Raw genomic sequence first — 17,680 nt, 5'->3', positions numbered from 1 at the left:
TGCCACAAGGGCACCGGTGTGTAACCCCATTGGGTGAGTCAGGTGTCCCTCAGCTAAAGAGCCGCTTGAAGGGGGGTACCACGCAGCTTGGAGTTCCCTCAAACTGTTGAGAGTGGATGTGTGGTGGCTTCCACAATGAACAGTAATATTGCACAGAGTGGAAAGGCCCCATTAAGTAAAGGCCAGCAATTGAGACCAGCAAGGTGGATCCCCACCTTCAAGGGTACCCCAACAGCAACAACAGTAGACAGCTATTGGCACTACATGGAAAAGGCAGTGCAAGCGGAAGCAGAACCCTTGTATCAGGTGATCCCATGGCAAAGCCCCCTTGGAAAGTTTCTCCATACTGAGAGGGGGTGTTGGAGGTCGCTGCATGGTGCAGCGTGACTATTTGGGAGAGTGGCTGGAATAGGGGATGAAGATTGCATGGTAGAAAAGTCCTTGGATGAGGGGATGGTGGTAGCTCACAAAAAGGAGAGTTCTTGGATATTGGGATAGATGTCTTGGAGAAGCTGTGAGAGATGACCGTCCATATGCCTGCAGATCTGGTGAGCTGAGCAAGGCTGAAAACCTGTGTGCTCCTAGTAGTACTAGCAGCGGCTACTCTTACAGTTATCATTAAGCTCATGCCTGCCTCTGCCAGTAGCAGTTGGCAGCTGTCTAGTCAGTGGGTTATAGATATTCACTGGATTCATTGGTAAAGGGATACCAATATAATAAAAAGTGACTATGATATCACTAAATGATGCAATTTTGGCAACTAAACTTTTTCATGAAAAGCATAATGATGATGATTAGGTAACTTGCAGAATTGTAATTAAAAACAAAAAATGACCTTTTAGTTTTTACATTTAATGCGTTGAAAGTGAAAACTATGGTGTAGTGCCTGGCAGTGCCGCCATCAAGGAGTACAGCAGTATGGGGCCCAGCAGCAGAGTGGGGCCCCACCAATTCTGGGCCCAAACAAATTTATAAGGGGAGGAGGCATACACAGTGAATTAAGGGAGGTAGCAGGCGTCATTTCTAGCCAGCTGCTCCTGAGATGTGAGAGGCGGGGAGAGACCTCTGTGTGTAATTAAGGATGCGGCAGTGGGTCCCCTTGTAGACAGCATGTCTGCTTCCACTCCCAAGATGTCGTGGCCCCACAGCTGCTGCCGTTTGCTCCAGTCCCAGCCCCCCAGGTGCCTGGCTCGAGGACAGAGAACTGCAACAAGCAGATAGACTCCCTGCAGCGTCGGTGACGTCATGTAATTAATAACGTCACAGCGCTGTCAATAGAGGGGAGCCGAAAGGAGACAGCAAGAAGATGTAGAGAGCTAAGTAAACTACCGCAGGGGTAGGATGGAACTGGGGGTGGGGGGGGGGGGGGCTGTAGAGAATCAGGGGAGGCAAATGTTGGGTAGAGAATAATTCAAAAATGAGGGTGGGGTGAAAGAATGTAGGTGGGGAGCCCTGCCTGTTACATTTGAACTGGGCCCTGCGATTTCTGGTGGCAGCCCTGGTGCCTGGTAAATGTTATTACAACCTACTACAATCTGAGAACATGTATAAAAAACAATGATGCAACATCACTAGTGAAACATATTATGTCAAGGGTATAGGAAGATAGGGATAACAAATGGTACTGACTCAACAAGTGGAACTACAAAAGGAATGATTTGTAATAGAATTACTATGCAACAATGCACCTATGACACCAGGTACTTTGCACTATACTAATGTGAGGGTACAACTAAATTTATGTACTGTATGCCAGTTTATTTCTGCTGTACATTTCAGCTTTTATTGACAATTTCTTTTTCCCCAGCACATATAGATCCCCGGGGATTGTCTCCTAGACAGATAAAAAGCGATAGTGATGATGATGACCTGCCAAACGTGACCTTAGATAGCGTCAATGAAACTGGATCTACAGCTCTTTCCATAGCGCGAGCGGTACAAGAGTAAGTATCACATTCTCAGACTGTGAGACACTGGTGACCGTGCTTTCTGTGGAATTTAGAATTAGAGATGCTACTGACCAGGAAGTGACTCTATAGGGAACTGATGCTGGCACTAATGAAAGCTGAGAAGAAAGAAATATCATATTATTTCACCACTTCAGTGTGCAGCCATTCACTGATGCCTTTTAAGTGCCAAAGTTTATATGACGTTAAATTGTACCTGATTGGGTAGCTGTTAAATTCTCAAATTAATTGTTGGCAAAGGCACCTTGGTTCCAGCATTTTAAGCTACTAGAATGTGATGAGTTTTATTATTTTCATTACAAGGAATGAATACTAGAGCCACACACATTAGAGAGGAAATCCCCAAAGTGTGTCACACTGATAAATAATTTAAGATTGCCTCAGTGATTCTTATTCACTATTTATTCATAATTCTAAAATAAAAACTGTTTCAACAGAGAAGAAACAGAAATATCACTACAAAGAAAGCAATTATGAATCAGATTGCAAACATAATAAACTGTATTTAGCTTGTTGTGGACTATTGAATGAAAGATGTTAGTTTATGGTGACAGATGCATTTTAGAAGACACTGATGTTTATTTTTTTGGATTCAATAATGGATGTATAATGTCTTGGTTCAGAGTCCCATACCTGTGGAAATTTGGAAGTGTCATGGTAAATGTAACTGACTGCTCCCCTTAATTTTAGCCCTAATTTTAAATGATTTTTAACACATTTTGTAAAATACAAAGACACATTAAGCAGTAGCACTTACTGTGTATTAGTTTATTACTATTTTGCTAGTGTTACAAAACATCTAAAATTAGGGCTCTGTGCTCTTTTCCTCTCCCATATCACACACACATAGGTGACACAGATAGACACACACAGACAGAGGCACAAATACATATAGAGACTGAGAATAGCACCCAGTATGCAGAAATCTGGATTTATCACTAAAATACCTGCCTGTGTCCTGAGATAGATGCTGAGAATGGTGTTGAATAATGAAGAAATAAGTAGCAGAACACCTGGTTTGTTCATTCTGCAGAGAGGAAGTTAAAATTAAGTGGGATTTCGTTTTTGTGGTGTGAAATTTCACAAACTTACAGAATTAATTGGGACTCTTAGTTCTACTATTCTAATTATACTGGCATTGTCAGGGAAAAGGATGGTAATATGCGCTAGAGTAAAGGACCAGAAACCTATCTAGAGGGAACATGAAAATGCCTCTACAGCTCCACTCCATTTGGTGTCCTGGCATTGACACTTGATGCTGCCCCTTACACTACCCTATACAAGAAGACCTCCGTAAAAACCAGAAACGGAGAAACCACAAGGAAGCTATTTGAAGTGATGATCCTATTGCTTTGCATAGGCTCATTATCTGGAACATGTTAATTTTGGGACTGCATACACTTGTAGATCAGGCCGCTTCAATGTGTATACCCAGATTTACATGCCATGAGCGAGAGAATTTGTTATTTGGTGTAATACTGGAAGTGTAAGTAGAGACTGCTCATCGTTATTTACTACAAGGTGAGTTGCAGTTTAATTTGTTTCCATTTTAAGTAATAATTACAGTATAATTTTTACAGTTTAATTACTGTATAATTTTTGCTTGATATCTTTGTACAGTTGGACAAGGTGTCTTGGTGCAGGACTGACCTTATCACTGTTCAGTATGTCCCATCGCAAAAGGTGTAATGCGCAACCAACATGCCCTTCAGCAACATTTGTGGGGTTAGGGCCTTGCATATTTATTAATAGAGGACAGTAGCTTGTAGTTAGATTGGTGAAGCATCACACACATGAACTCCTGTCTGTCACTTTGTCTTTCTGGTGCAGTAGCCAAATAATATTTACTTCTTATCCTGAATTTGCTACTTGGCTCATTATCTACAGTCTTTTTTTTTGCAGCATACTCCTGTTACAATGTGTCAGATAGGATTCACCAGGACTCTACTTTCTAATCGTATTCCAATCAAAATAACATAACGAGATGCATGTTGAGATGTATAGTGTATTAATAAGCTCCAAGCTTGCTTTATATTGAAATATTTGGTTTAAATAATGATTCCCAAAGAACGCAGTATTCATATGTGCTTTGATCACCCTTCGTTTGGGGATATTGAATCTATTACAGCACTGGGTCATATTGTATCTGTTGGTTAATGTTGTATTTATTTTGCTTTGTCTTAACCTTTTCCATGTTGCTTTACATATATTTTATGCATTTGCTAGTTAATCCAAAATGTCACTCGTAACTTTCCCCCTGGATAGATGGTATGGATGTGGCATTGATAATAATAACTTGAAGTTTAAAGACATGGGACAAAATTGTAATTTATTAGTAGCCAGTTGTGACTTTTTCCATGTCTGAGCCAAAGTAGAAATATCATTGGTTTATATAATATCTCTTTGCCTTGAAGAGACAGAAGAACCATCATCATCGGCATCATCATTTCTATAAACCAAATTAAACCAAATGTCTGATTATAACCCTAAAAATTATTTTTGGTGCCTAATGTACATTTATAAAGTTTATAAAGAAGTATTTATGCTGAAGCTTGCATATGGGAACATGTGTTCTCCTTTTTGATACTCCTCTTAATATGCTTTCATGTATAGTGATGTCAGATATACACCGATCAGCCACAGCATTAAAGCCACCTGCCTAATATTGTGTAAGTCTCCCTTGGGCCTCGTGACAGCAGGGCAATTTAATAAAAAGGAACCTTGGGTTCTATGTAGTAGGGCAAATATGGAGGAAAGAGTGAAAATGTGTAGTCTCTATATTTGCTTTAGTACAGATAAGAATCTTAATACAGAATCTTAATACAGATTTGGGTTACATTACATTTGGAATTGAACACCTGATGAAATATGACCTCAAGAGACTAAATGTAAAATTGTTGGTGGCATGACAGAAGGTTTACTGTACGTATTTACAGTGTTACATGTGCAGTATACATTTTTTGTGGATCTCTGTATATAAAGTTGTTTTCCTGTGTTGCAGCTCAGTCTCACCATTCAGTATTGAAAGCACAAGACGTCAGCAAAGGTCAGAATCCCCAGACTCTAGGAGAAGAAGAATACACCGGTGTGATTTTGAAGGGTGTAACAAGGTCTATACTAAAAGTTCTCATCTGAAGGCACATAGAAGAACTCATACAGGTACTGTCTTGAGAAGGAGGATTGACATTTATGTGGCTTAGACAAACTTCCAGCTGATGTATCATATTCATAAAACTATCAATAATTATAATTTTCAGACCTTCAAAATTGTAGGATCATATAACAAGTTTTGGTCTGTGATGTCTATTTTTGCTCTTCTGCATACTGTTAGAGTGAAGTGCATGGATTGTGTGCCAAGATAGCGTTGACTGCAGGGGTACAAAATGTTCCAATCAAAGAGCTGGGCCAATCAGAAATATGCATTGTATTGTACCCACATTTCATGTTGTGGGATGAGATATTTATAATGAGATTTATAAATGGGAGGCATTCCCAGTGTAGCATGTAGCTCAGATCCTCTTTTACCCTGCAAAAACAATAACATTTTTACATGTCTTCAGAAGTGGCAGAGATAGGACATTAGCCTATACTTTCAATAAGATGCCTTTTGCACCAACCAGGTGCTATTTACATTTCAAAGCACATTTATAGGCGCTCAAATACCAAAGTAGTACAATTTCATTCAGCTGTTCAGTGGATCTCCGTTTTGGATAGGCCTAAGATTGGGTGTTCACAATACACCTTCCCTGTGAATTTACTAGTCATACGAAAATGAGAAGTTCTGGAGGAAGGGGGAGTCTTTGACAACCCCAAACAAAGGCATCCGGGATCAATAGATGCATCTCGCCCAACCAACAGAATGCAGGTAAGTAACATTTTGAATTTTAGGTTGAATTGTACCCAAAAATATGTTACTCTTGACCTGATGTGCTTTTTGCTGCAGTGAGAAAATCACATTTTATCACTAAATTTTTCAGAACATCACATTTATAGAAACAAATCCTCATGACGAGTTCTCACACCTAACCTGCATCAGTAACTGAAAAGGCGTTAGATTATTAATGCTATGTGCTTTGTTCTGTCCAGTTTGCAAACACAAATAATGCCCCCTTGTGGATACTCTGATTAACTGCATTTGTTCAGCCAGCGAGAGGAGCCTACTGCTGTTTAATTTAACATGTAACAAATATACACAATTATAAACATGGTTTTCGGCTTCAGAACTACGGTTTAAAAAAATATCACTGAAAAATGATTTTAATTAAGACAAAATGTAACCAAAGATAAAAAGATACTTGGTAGTCAAGCACAACAAAGGTGAACATATGTTTTTATTATTTCCTCAAATAAAGACTTTGACACCCACTGTTTGATATTGAATGTGATGGCCACAATAGTATTACCATAATTGTAAATAATTAAAACACAAATAGGAAAGCATAATATTAATATTCAATGTAATAACACATATATAATAAGAGAACAAAATAATTCTTACTACTGAGGTCACTGAAGGTTTAAACATAAACAAGGTTATTTCTGAAAGACGTATACCAGGTGACAACTATGTTGATGGGGGCACTGGCTACAACACTAATAACTATAGAGAATGAGTCGTGCAGGTAACCATTAAGTAAAACTATCAGCCTGAATTATTAAGGAATGCAAAGTGAATGCAACTTGCGGTTTTTAAAACGGACGTAAAATGCAAGCAGGCACGGCCGTATACAACAAGAAGAGGATCTTGAGAAATATTTCTAGTTCAATACAGGTCTTAGTACATTCTGCCTATACTGCACTTGCCGTAGGCAGACAGACACAACACACTGCACAATACATATCTACTATATAAATGCCTAGTGGCGTGTGTGAAAAAAAAAACCCAAGCTGCAGCGCCACCAGCTGGGCAGAGTTATACACTGACCTATATATTTCTTGAAGGAGAAGTGACAGTTGGGAGTAGTTGGTGGTTGCCGGGGGTGACAGTGGGGAGTTTTTAACACCTTAAGTAGCTTGATGAAGGAAGTGGCGATGAAGATGAAGGATGAGGTGATGGAGAAAAATGATGAGCTGATGACATGTGGATAAAACCACGTTAAAAAAGGGCGCTTGCGTCGGGAAGTAAAGCTCTTCCCCTGAGGAGGCCTGGGCTAGGCCCAAATGCATGACAAGAACCTTTTTAACACCTTAAGTAGCTTGATTTGACTAGAATGCATGAGTATCATGCACGGGTTAACTTGTTTATATATAAAGTCCCATCAGAAAGCACAGATTAAAAAAATATTATTAAATACATTAACACCTGCTAATAATATAGTTATTAATTAAACACATTTAAAAAATGCTTTTTCCATTTTTTTCATTACATTGATGTTATGTCTACTGTATATAAAATGCATTTCTACAGTTTCTCGTGATTGCAAACACATGTTCTAGCATGCATACATGTCCATCACCACTATCATTCTGTACTAAAACCTACCCTGCAGCAGGTGCAAGTGATACGACTGAAACTTTCGTACCTTAAAGAGGCCCAAAAGCTTGAATCGGATGGAAGTACATACGCTTGACCTTGACACGCCCTTTCTGTACATTGACTATGGGCATACGCCCCTTTCCTCCCCCCCTTCTGCCCATGAAATCGTAGGCTGTTGGAAGTGTCCTTTGCTTTCAAAGGTGAATTGTATGTACTTGCGTTCACTGGTGTATAGTCCTTTCTGACCATGCACAGTGAAGTTTTTATGCAAAATATGGCACGTATTGGCATTTACGTTCTTTAATGAGCAAGGCCCTATGTTTCTTGGAAACTTGGAACTTTGATCGCCACAAATCCACCATGTTCTGCTCACAACTAAACTCATATCTATATGTTTTGTAACTCTGCTTGCTCAGATATGCCCTCAAGGTTGAATAATTAAAACTGAGCGTTCCCAACTGATCACGACCCACCACATAGCAATAGTTTAGATTACCACATTACCATCACTGTATATACTGTACTACACTCTTTTTAATCAACTAGCTACAGCCATATCCAACAGCCATTGGATACTAAGTTTGATTCTGTGCCCAACTAAAAATGTTGTCTATTGGCTTGAAATGTTAGTGAACCTTTGTAAAGGAATCTAGCATCCATAAAAACACTACCACAAAGCATGCCATGAAACAGTGCCCACACTGAAGTCCATTCTAGCAGAACACCTAATTTCCACAGAAAAGCTACTAATTATCATCATCATTATTTATTTATATAGCACCATTAATTCCGCAGCGCTCTACAGAGTACTCACTCACATCAGTCCCTGCCCCATTGGAGCTTACAGTCTAAATTCCCCAACACACACACACACACACACACACAGACTGACTAGGGTCAATTTGGTAGCAGCCAAGTAACCTACCAGTATGTGTTTGGAGTGTGGGAGGAAACCGGAGCACCCGGAGGAAACCTACGCAAACACGGGGAGAATATACAAACTCCACACAGATAAGGCCATGGTCGGGACCCAAACTCATGACCCCAGTGCTGTGAGGCAGAAGTGCTAACCACTAAGCCACAGTGCTGCCCAATTATAAAAACCAAAGTAACATAACCATCAAACAAAATACAACATAGGGAATTCATAACTACCTACTGATGCCAAATGAGGAAAACGCCCTAACAACCTAAACATCAACAAGATTATACTGGTGCTCCCAAACATATTAACAAATTGCACACATCCACCATTAACTGAAAACATTGCGTTATATATATATATATTTATATATATATATACACACACGTTGTAACCTAAATTATTCATGCTTACAGGTTAGTAAATTAGAGCAACTAATGACCATTTCTGAGGCCAGTCTTTCTCCAGCCCATTTATTTTGAAAATTGAAAACTCTATATGTACAGGAAAATGGAGGTAAAAGCGCAAGTCGCGACTTTTTCAGCCTAATCAATTTATATAACTGTACATGCAACCTCGTTTATGGTCTCTCACATCTAGCTGGGCCAGTAATGTCTAGCTTAGCTTATTATTGTTAAACAATTTTGCTATTTATATATTAACACCCTAATATTACAAAACAGTATGGCATCACCTAATCATGACAGCATTGAGTTAGTGATGAAATGGTAGGCTATGGAAAATATGAAAACAATTTCTCCCCCAGGAACGTATATCACAAATTATACCACCAACTGTAGCAGTAAGACTGCTCCACAAAACATTGAGAATATAGTGACATAAATATATATCATAATTACTGTAACATATTACAGTAAATGATATACATACACTATATGGACACAAGTATTTGGCCACACCTGTTAATTATTGAATTGAGGTGTTTCAATCAGACCGGTTGCCAGGTGTATAAAATCAAGCACCTAGCCATGCGGTCTCCATTTGTAAATATTTGTGATACAAAATGGGTCATTCTGAAGAGCTCAGTGACTTCAAGTGTGGGACTGTGATAGGATGCCACCTTGGTTACAAGACGGTTCCTGAAATTTCATCCCTGCTGGATATTCCACGTTCAACCGTAAGTGATATTATTAGATATTGGAAGTGTTAAGGAACAACAGCAACTCAGCCACCAAGCGGAAAACCACGTAAAATCACAGAGCAGAGTCAACGACGGCTATGGAGCAGGGTACGTAAAAGTCGCCAACGTTCTGCTGATTCCATAGCTCAAGAATTCCAAACTTCCACTGGCATTAATGTAAACACAAAAACTGTACGGCGGGAGCTTAATGGAATGAGTTTTCATGGTTGAGCAGCTACATGCACACCTCACATCACCAAGATCAATGCCAAGTGTCGGATAGAGTGGTATAAAGCACACAGACATTGGACTGTGGAGCAGTGAAAGCGTGTTCTGTGGAGTGATGAATCACACTTCTCTGTTTGGCAGTCGGATGGGGAGTTTGGGTATGGCGGATCCAGAGAGAACGTTACCTGCCTGACTGCATTATGCCAACTGTGAAGGTTGGTGGAGGAGGGATAATGGTATGGGGCTGTTTTTCAGGGTTTGGGCTAGGCCCCTTATTTCCAGTGAAGGGCAATCTTAATGCTTCAGCATACCAAGTCATTTTGGATAATGCTATGCTTCCAACATTGTGGCAACAGTTTGGGGAAGGTCTCTTTCTATTCCAACATGACTGTGCCCCAGTGCATAAAGCAAGGGCTACAAAGACATGGTTTGATGAGTTTTCTGTGGAAGAACTTGACTGGTGCGCACAGAGCCCAGAACTCAACCCTATTGAACATCTTTGCGATGAACAGGAACGGAGATTGCTCGCCAGGCCTTCTTGTCCAACCTCAGTGCCTGACTACATAAATGCTCTACAGAATGAATGGGCACAAATTACCATAGAAACATTCCACCATCTTGTGGAAAGCCTTCCAAGAAGAGTGGAAGCTGTTATCACTTCAAAAGGGGAACCAACTCCATATTAAAGTATATGTATTTGAATGCAATGTCATTACATTCCCTGTTGGTCCGAATACTTTTGTCTATATAGTGTACATAGGGAGAAAGTTTATGAATAGCCCTAATACCCTTTACACTGACACTGCTAGAAATCTAAACCAACTAATCCCAACAAATTACTACTAGACCAATGTGCCACAAAGCATCCCAGAACTAATATTGCTGTGAAGATACCAATATATATACACGGTGGTACGCCATAGCGCCACTTCTTCTACTACCTTCATTGTAAAACTATCAAATTCCATTCACTTATTTTTTCCATACCACCACTTCTAAATGTTCACTTCGACCACTGATAAATAAATAAATCGCTGTAAAACAATCACCACATACTTGTGAATTTATTAATACCCTAATACAAAGTGTATTACTATTATTACATATACATGTCTACCTTTTCTACATGCTCTCTGGGAAAGAAGAGTGACTTGATGATTCAATTCACCACATCAAGTAGGCAGGAAAAAGCGTATGATGGCGCTAAATGAGTTATTATACCTCTGCCAACTCAGTGTTTACTATGATGAAATTTTCTTATTTAAGGCACATCCCCACCTTATTGGCATGCAAACCCCATAATTTGGGAGTCTCACAGTAGAAAACTCTTATTACTGTATTATATTGTACTACATTCAGTGGTTGAATACTATTACTGCTTTGAAGATACCAATATACACAGTAATAAATTAATATATAAGTCAGTGGTTGAAGTGGGCCGGTATGCGGTTTTATGCTTATTAAAGCAATAATTGAATGTTAATGCCAGCAGAACCAAGAACATTAAAAAGATATAAAAGGTTTTATTTACAAAAATAGACGCATGCACAAGTAACACATGTTACGTTAGCTTCAGTATAAGCGTCACTCAGTTAAGAGAGAGGAGTGTTTTAAAACAAGGACAATCCCAACATTCTACAATCTTCAAAGCTCATTCATCTAAGTTGTCATCTGGGCTTGTACTGTGGTAATATCTTACTGCTCAGCTCTCTGGGAAATTCTTCTGGAGTTGGAATTCTTTTGTCTCTTAGTTAGCAAACTGAATACAACCAGTTATCCTTTATACCCAGGGGCAGGATGGCTGGGGGTCAGGGGGGCATTTGCCCCCCGGGTCTGTCCCATAGTGGGCTACCATGCATTGGGTCACTGGGCCACTTTAATATTTTTCCCCTTAAAAATCATCATAATTGGCTGCTGAGTCAAGTCTTGCCACCCAGGCTGAAATTTGCCAGCCCTCCCCTGTTTATACCTCATGGAACTTTACTTAGCAAGTCATTATATGAATGTGTGTGGACACCTAGTGCCCTCTAGTGTCTTCTTAACATACATTAAACATTTTCAAAATGAAGATAATTACGTTCATTCTACAATCTACTATTAAATATATACTTAATTAACTTCATTCATTGTAAAACTATCAAATTCAATTTATTTACATTTTGCATAGAGCAAATTCTAAATTTCCACCCGGACCACTGACTGCATCACAAAACATTTATAACACAGTAATAATATCTTTAATACAGCAACACAATACTATATTAATACAGCATAGTAACAAGTACTGTGTTAATATTGCACTGCATAATATCTACAGTATAGTTCACAGTATTGCACTGCACAAATCAGCAACCCAGTAACACAGCGCTACATTATCATAACACAGCACAGTATCTACAATAGTCAAGGGTCTAACAATAGCCAAAGCACCCTGTGTGGTTACTACAGTGAGCAGAGGCACTAGGGAGCCAGCAGACTGCTAAGGCTAATAACACAAGTCACTTTGTCTGCCCACGTCTCAGAGCCTTAGGGCGGGGAATAGGGGCGAGCCAATGATCCTGGATATAGGGGGGAACACCAGGCACTACCAGCTCAGAGGGGTTTTAGCAGCAGGATCTCATATCATACAGGCGTCATGGCTGCATATAAACAGAAAGGGAGAGGCAAGCAATATTGTTTTGTGCAGAAGGTCCTGCTATTCAGGTCTGTTGCTTGCACAGATGGGATGCACAGTCTCCGTGCTAGGACCAAACTCTTGACAAATAGGGGAAAAAGAACCTCATAGAAGGTGTTTTTCTCCAGCGTTGGGATTGCCCTGACCAATGCCACTTAAACAAAGAAGTCATTTAGGAAGCAACCTGAGACAGTTTGCAAATTTACTCCCTGTTTTCCCTATACAATGAGCAGAAGCTTTGAAAACAGGAAGGTGAGGCTGCATTACAAAACAGCGATAAAAGCCAGGTAGGAACTTCTGTTGGCAAAAGTTTTGTTAATATGCTACATCATTTATATTTAAAGGGGACTTGCTGTAAAGTGCTATTAGATCTGTGGCACCTTATAAATAAGCTATGATGATGACTTAGGGGCCTCTTTATGAAGCTGTAAATCATGTGGAAACAGCTTTTTCCGCATGATTTAGGCATGTTTAAGTAAAGTGTTAATTTAAGAAAAGCCTAACACAGGAGCTATCGGAGATACTGTATCTCCTGAATTATGCAAATTACTGCATTAAACCACAGTTCCCATAATACTCCATGGGGACTGCTGTCTGGGCAATTTTATCAAGCTCCAAAAAGCTTGTACAGTAAAGCCTCCGGGTCAGAATACAGAGTCTTCATTAAAAAAAGTTATTGCCGGGACAGCGTCCTGTCGAACGCGCTGGCCCAACTTGTCTTATATATTAAATTACTATGAAATGTCATCGGTCATCGTTGTGTTAATTATTAAATGGGCCCCTTAGCCTTAAATATAACATCTGGAAAGATTATCTATAATCTGAAAGATAAAAACATTCACAAATATGTATTGAATGTTGCACTACATGACTTGTACAAGCTAATATCTTGTTATCAGCCTTTCTAGGCACCAGACAGCTCTTGAAGTAGCCTTTAGTGTTGTTACTTTTGTGAATAGGGGAGGAGCTGTATTTTGGTCTTGCCCCGGACAGACTTCAATGCTACAACACTAGTGCTCCTGTTAGCCTAGGAAACTCCGCGCTCATGCACAAAGCAGGCAGTGTAAACATGGAGTTCCTGACACATAAGCAACGATACGCTTTGTGAAAACTGCCGATAGCATGAATACTGACTTCAAAAAAAGTGCCTTTGAGCCACGCATCTTATTTTCAGTGCTCGAAGCAGGGCGGTATGTGCCGGTATGGCATACCACCACTTCCTCTTCCCAATTCATTTAAGATGCACACATGCATTGCTATGCTTGCAGCCACAGATGTATAATCCGCTCCCCCCTCTCTCTCTTATCCTGTGTGTGCCTATCTCTGTCTCCTTTCTGCGTGTGTGTGTGTGTATGTGCCTGTCCTCTGTGCCCTCCCTGCGTGTGTGTGTGTGTGTGTGTGTGTGTATGTGTCTGTCTCCTCCCTGTGTGTGTGTGTGTTTGTGCCTGTCCTCTGTGCCCTCCCTGTGTGTGTGAGACTAACAAGTCACATGGGATGTGCACCACATGACAGGTGCTGTGCCATGAGTGCAGTCTGCAAAAGACTCTCCTACTGAAAGAAGGTAAGAGTGTAAGAAGGAAGTGGAGGGGGATTTGTTTTAATGTAATGAGGGAAAGGGGTCATCCTAATATTATGAGGGAAGGGGGATCTGTCTTACTATAATAAGGAAAGAGGGGGTTGTTTTAAAATAATGAGGGAAGGGCGGGTTGCGTGAATGTAATGAGGGAAGAGGGGGTTTTTCTTAACGTAATGAGAGGTGGCCTATTAATTTAATGATGGACTGTGAGTAGGGGCTAAGTTAGGGGCGAAGGATGACTATTTATTAATTTTGATTATGAATTATATCATGTAGGGGATGGTTGAGGAAAATATGTACATTTATTAAAAGTAAATGTTATTCATTTATTACCACGGATGTTTGGAGGGAGGGAATTAGATGTGTAAATTAAATGGGAATACCTTAATTTTGGGGCTGTTTGGGGGAAATTGGGCTACTTATTAAATGTGTATGCTATTAAATTAACGTCAGGGCTGGTTGGAAGGAAATAGGTCTCTTTATTAAGTGTGAACGTATTAATTTTATCTAATTTAATAGGGCTGGTTGCACGGAGGGAGGCCTACTTATAAAACCTGGTTGTTATTGATTTAACACTGGGGTTTTCAATATCTGTTTTTTTCACATAGGGCACCAACATTCCAGGATCCAGATAGGCAGCACCTGAGCATAAGACACCAGCAGTCGCTGGTAGTGAAAACTGCAAGAACAGGTTAGGTGACATACTAATAAAAGCAAATAAGTGGCCTAACATTTGACTTTTTCTCAGCTGGTGTCAGGAACCTATAATTAGTAGTATGTCCTATATTTAGCCTTATGTCATTTTGGCTTAAAAGAAAACATTCCCCCATCTCCACCTACAAACACACACAAACACATATCTCACGTCCCCGCACTGGCCACTTATACAAAAATATGGGAAAATCTAAAACATTTATTATATATTTCTGAAATCACTAGTGATAGTGAAGTATAGGAGCAGGGCAGATATAAATATATGGGAGCAGAGATATAGTGAGAGGAGCAGGGGTAAGTACGAGGGTGAGAGCAGCAGGGGTGAGGCACAGAGGAAAGAAGGTGGGGAGAGAAAGTGTGAGATACCTTGGATGACAATAGGGGCACATGGGTAGAGTGGACAGATAACAGATAAGCGAAAGTTGAAGGGTTACAAGGAAGACATAGGGGGGAGCTGAAGAAACAGGATTGGTTAGGGACACAGGGTGGGTAGCCTTGCATTATTAAATATGTTTTACATTATACTATATACTGTAAAAATGCATTTAAAATTAATATTACACTTTCAAAATCCCCAAAAGCTTTTGGAGATCTACCTAGCCTCTAGCCTTTCATTTAAATTTCCATACCTGCATTTTTAAATTCCCACTTCGACCACTGATTACTTTAATATCATACTGCACAATGGCTGCAACCGTAAAATATTACTACAGTAAAATCACACCGTAACATAGTACTATTATAGTAGTGCACAGAACAGTATTTACAATCAAATAACATTAACCAGTAACATCATTATTTACTCCTTTTATTTTAAGAATACCAGTAAACACAATCCAACCACACCATTTAAACATAGTAATGAATATAATACCACTGGATCGACTATCTCTGCAGCAACATGACCGTACAGTAATACTCTCTTGGCAATATACCACCGCTGTAACGCTACACTGCTACATTAACCAACTCATAGGTATAGCAATATTCCAGTACAAAACATTATGGCATTACACATGGCAACTGCCATTGTGCAAATGCCGACAGAGTGACAGTGCATGATATAAAGGGTGAAAATATAGTATCAGCAGAGCCCCAGCACATTGCTTGTTACCACATGAACAAAGCCAGACAGAGCACCTGCAGACCCTCACTATCACTCAAGCCAATTGGATTCCTCAAAGGCCTGAAAATACACCCAAGTTACTGTCAGTGCTTTTCCAGGTGGCTGGAATTTACTGAATAGGGCTGCAAGGCCTAGCCTAAATACGTAGGTTGCCTGGTAAACAGGAATCGGTGCTACCACAATGAAATAGAGAAGTCAGCGGTGTAGAAGAAGCAGTAGAACGACAGCTCTGAAAAATGTACTGCTGTCTGCTTGGAAAGGGTCTAAAGTATCTGCTCGGCTGTCTTTCCTGTGGCTGATTGACACATCACTGATCCTGAAATTAAATCATCCCAAAACCTTTCCTCCTTAGATAATGCTAACACAGATCTCTTTACTCTGTTTTAAACTGCTACTATTTGCCTCATCCCTGTCCTGTTGCCACGATGTAGTGATGTGGAGGGCAGTAGGAGCATTTGTTCCTTGGCCTTGGTAAACAGGGGCAGATGTCTGCATCTTCGGGTCACAATTTGAGAGAGAGAGATGCAGACACTCTAAAAATGCCCCCAGTGTGTCTATATAGTTGATTGTAGCTCTGCTGTTTGTCACATGGCCCTGCCATGGCAGTTCATATTAAACTGGTTAAAGTTTTTAACCAGATGAATAAGCCGCTGTTTCACGGAAATGGAGGCTCCCTGGGAAAAGCTGCTTCAGCATGCAGTTCCCGGGGCTCTTCTTAGGGAATGGAACAACAACATTAATGTTTAACTAGAAGTGTTTTTATTCATAAAGGAGCAAAATATATTGCTATGAGGTGTGTGGGGAGGGGGGGGGGTGTAATGTTGTTACACCTCTGAGTAGGCTGGTGCCGTGCAAATTGTGTTAGTATTCTGATGTTAACTTTGAAGCCTGTAGCTACAATTTTGCAACTGCAAATTCTGCTTCTGCCACAAGATGGTGCAGTAGAACAAAATATGATGTGTAACACTGGCAGAATTTGAAACAATAGGGTTTTTTATTTTAATTATTTTGTTTGATCTAATTTTCTTACATCATTGCTATTTTTTCTGAAAACATCAAACACTATTAGGCAAATACACAATGCTGTGAATGCCTGGGGTTATATAGTCATTTTGAGGTTATAAATTCCATGCCAATCAATGAGAAGGATCTCTTAAACTTACATGTCACTGTTTATATGCCAGCTTTTCAAATTTATAATGGAAAAAAAATCAATAACCTGTTCAATTAAATCTTTCTTTTTTAAGATTAAAGAAAACCACAGTGTTTTTGAATTACAAAAGCTTTCATTCCCGTTTTATAGTGTACGTTCATAATTATTATATTATGTGTTACAGATTGAAATGCTCTAAATTCTTTTTCATTTAAAATAAATAATTGAGAAACCACAAAACAATAAAGAGAATTAAGGCTGCACTGTACCTTCTACTCCATTGTTGTATTTCTCCAATGTCAAATGATAAGTATTTCTAACAATCTGCTGCTATATATGTTTGCGCGCTTTTCCTGTTTCTGAAATTGACTTCAGCTTTAGATACTTAATTTATGCGTTTGTTTTCCATTGCCGTTATGCATTTCTTAGGTTCTAAACTAAAACACTGAAAGGTCATGTATGAACGGTTGAATGTTTGTGCACTCAGCTCATTTCACTTTACACAAATATCCTTAATTATCTTCCCTTATTATAACAAGGTGAATGTCCATATCCTGCTCTTACAGGATTGTGTATTTGGCTGGAAATGCATGTAGTAAAACAGTTCTGCCTAGGACTACCACCTACTGCAATACTGCTTGGACTAGCCTCATTTAAGTCTTATATCATGAGAGTGAGGACATATCAGGACTTTATTTATTAC

The 17,680-nt window shown here is 39.6% G+C and overlaps 1 protein-coding gene across 3 annotated transcripts in view; it reads left to right on the top strand.

The window, feature by feature from the left end:
• The window catches only part of KLF12 (KLF transcription factor 12), a 172,771-nt gene that overhangs the window by 131,702 nt on the left and 23,389 nt on the right, over window positions 1–17,680 (top strand). For all 3 annotated transcript variants that reach the window (XM_075199824.1, XM_075199823.1, XM_075199825.1), the window contains exons 4-5: window positions 1,808–1,943; window positions 4,969–5,126. In XM_075199824.1, coding sequence (XP_075055925.1) covers window positions 1,808–1,943; window positions 4,969–5,126 — 294 coding nt within the window. The remainder of the gene's footprint in view (window positions 1–1,807; window positions 1,944–4,968; window positions 5,127–17,680) is intronic.

Source organism: Mixophyes fleayi, chromosome 2 (genome assembly GCF_038048845.1).
Source record: "Mixophyes fleayi isolate aMixFle1 chromosome 2, aMixFle1.hap1, whole genome shotgun sequence".
In the NCBI taxonomy this organism is placed as follows: Eukaryota; Metazoa; Chordata; class Amphibia; order Anura; family Limnodynastidae; genus Mixophyes; species Mixophyes fleayi.
The sequence above is the reverse complement of the archived record's forward strand: the minus strand, read 5'-3'. Positions and strand labels throughout refer to the sequence as shown.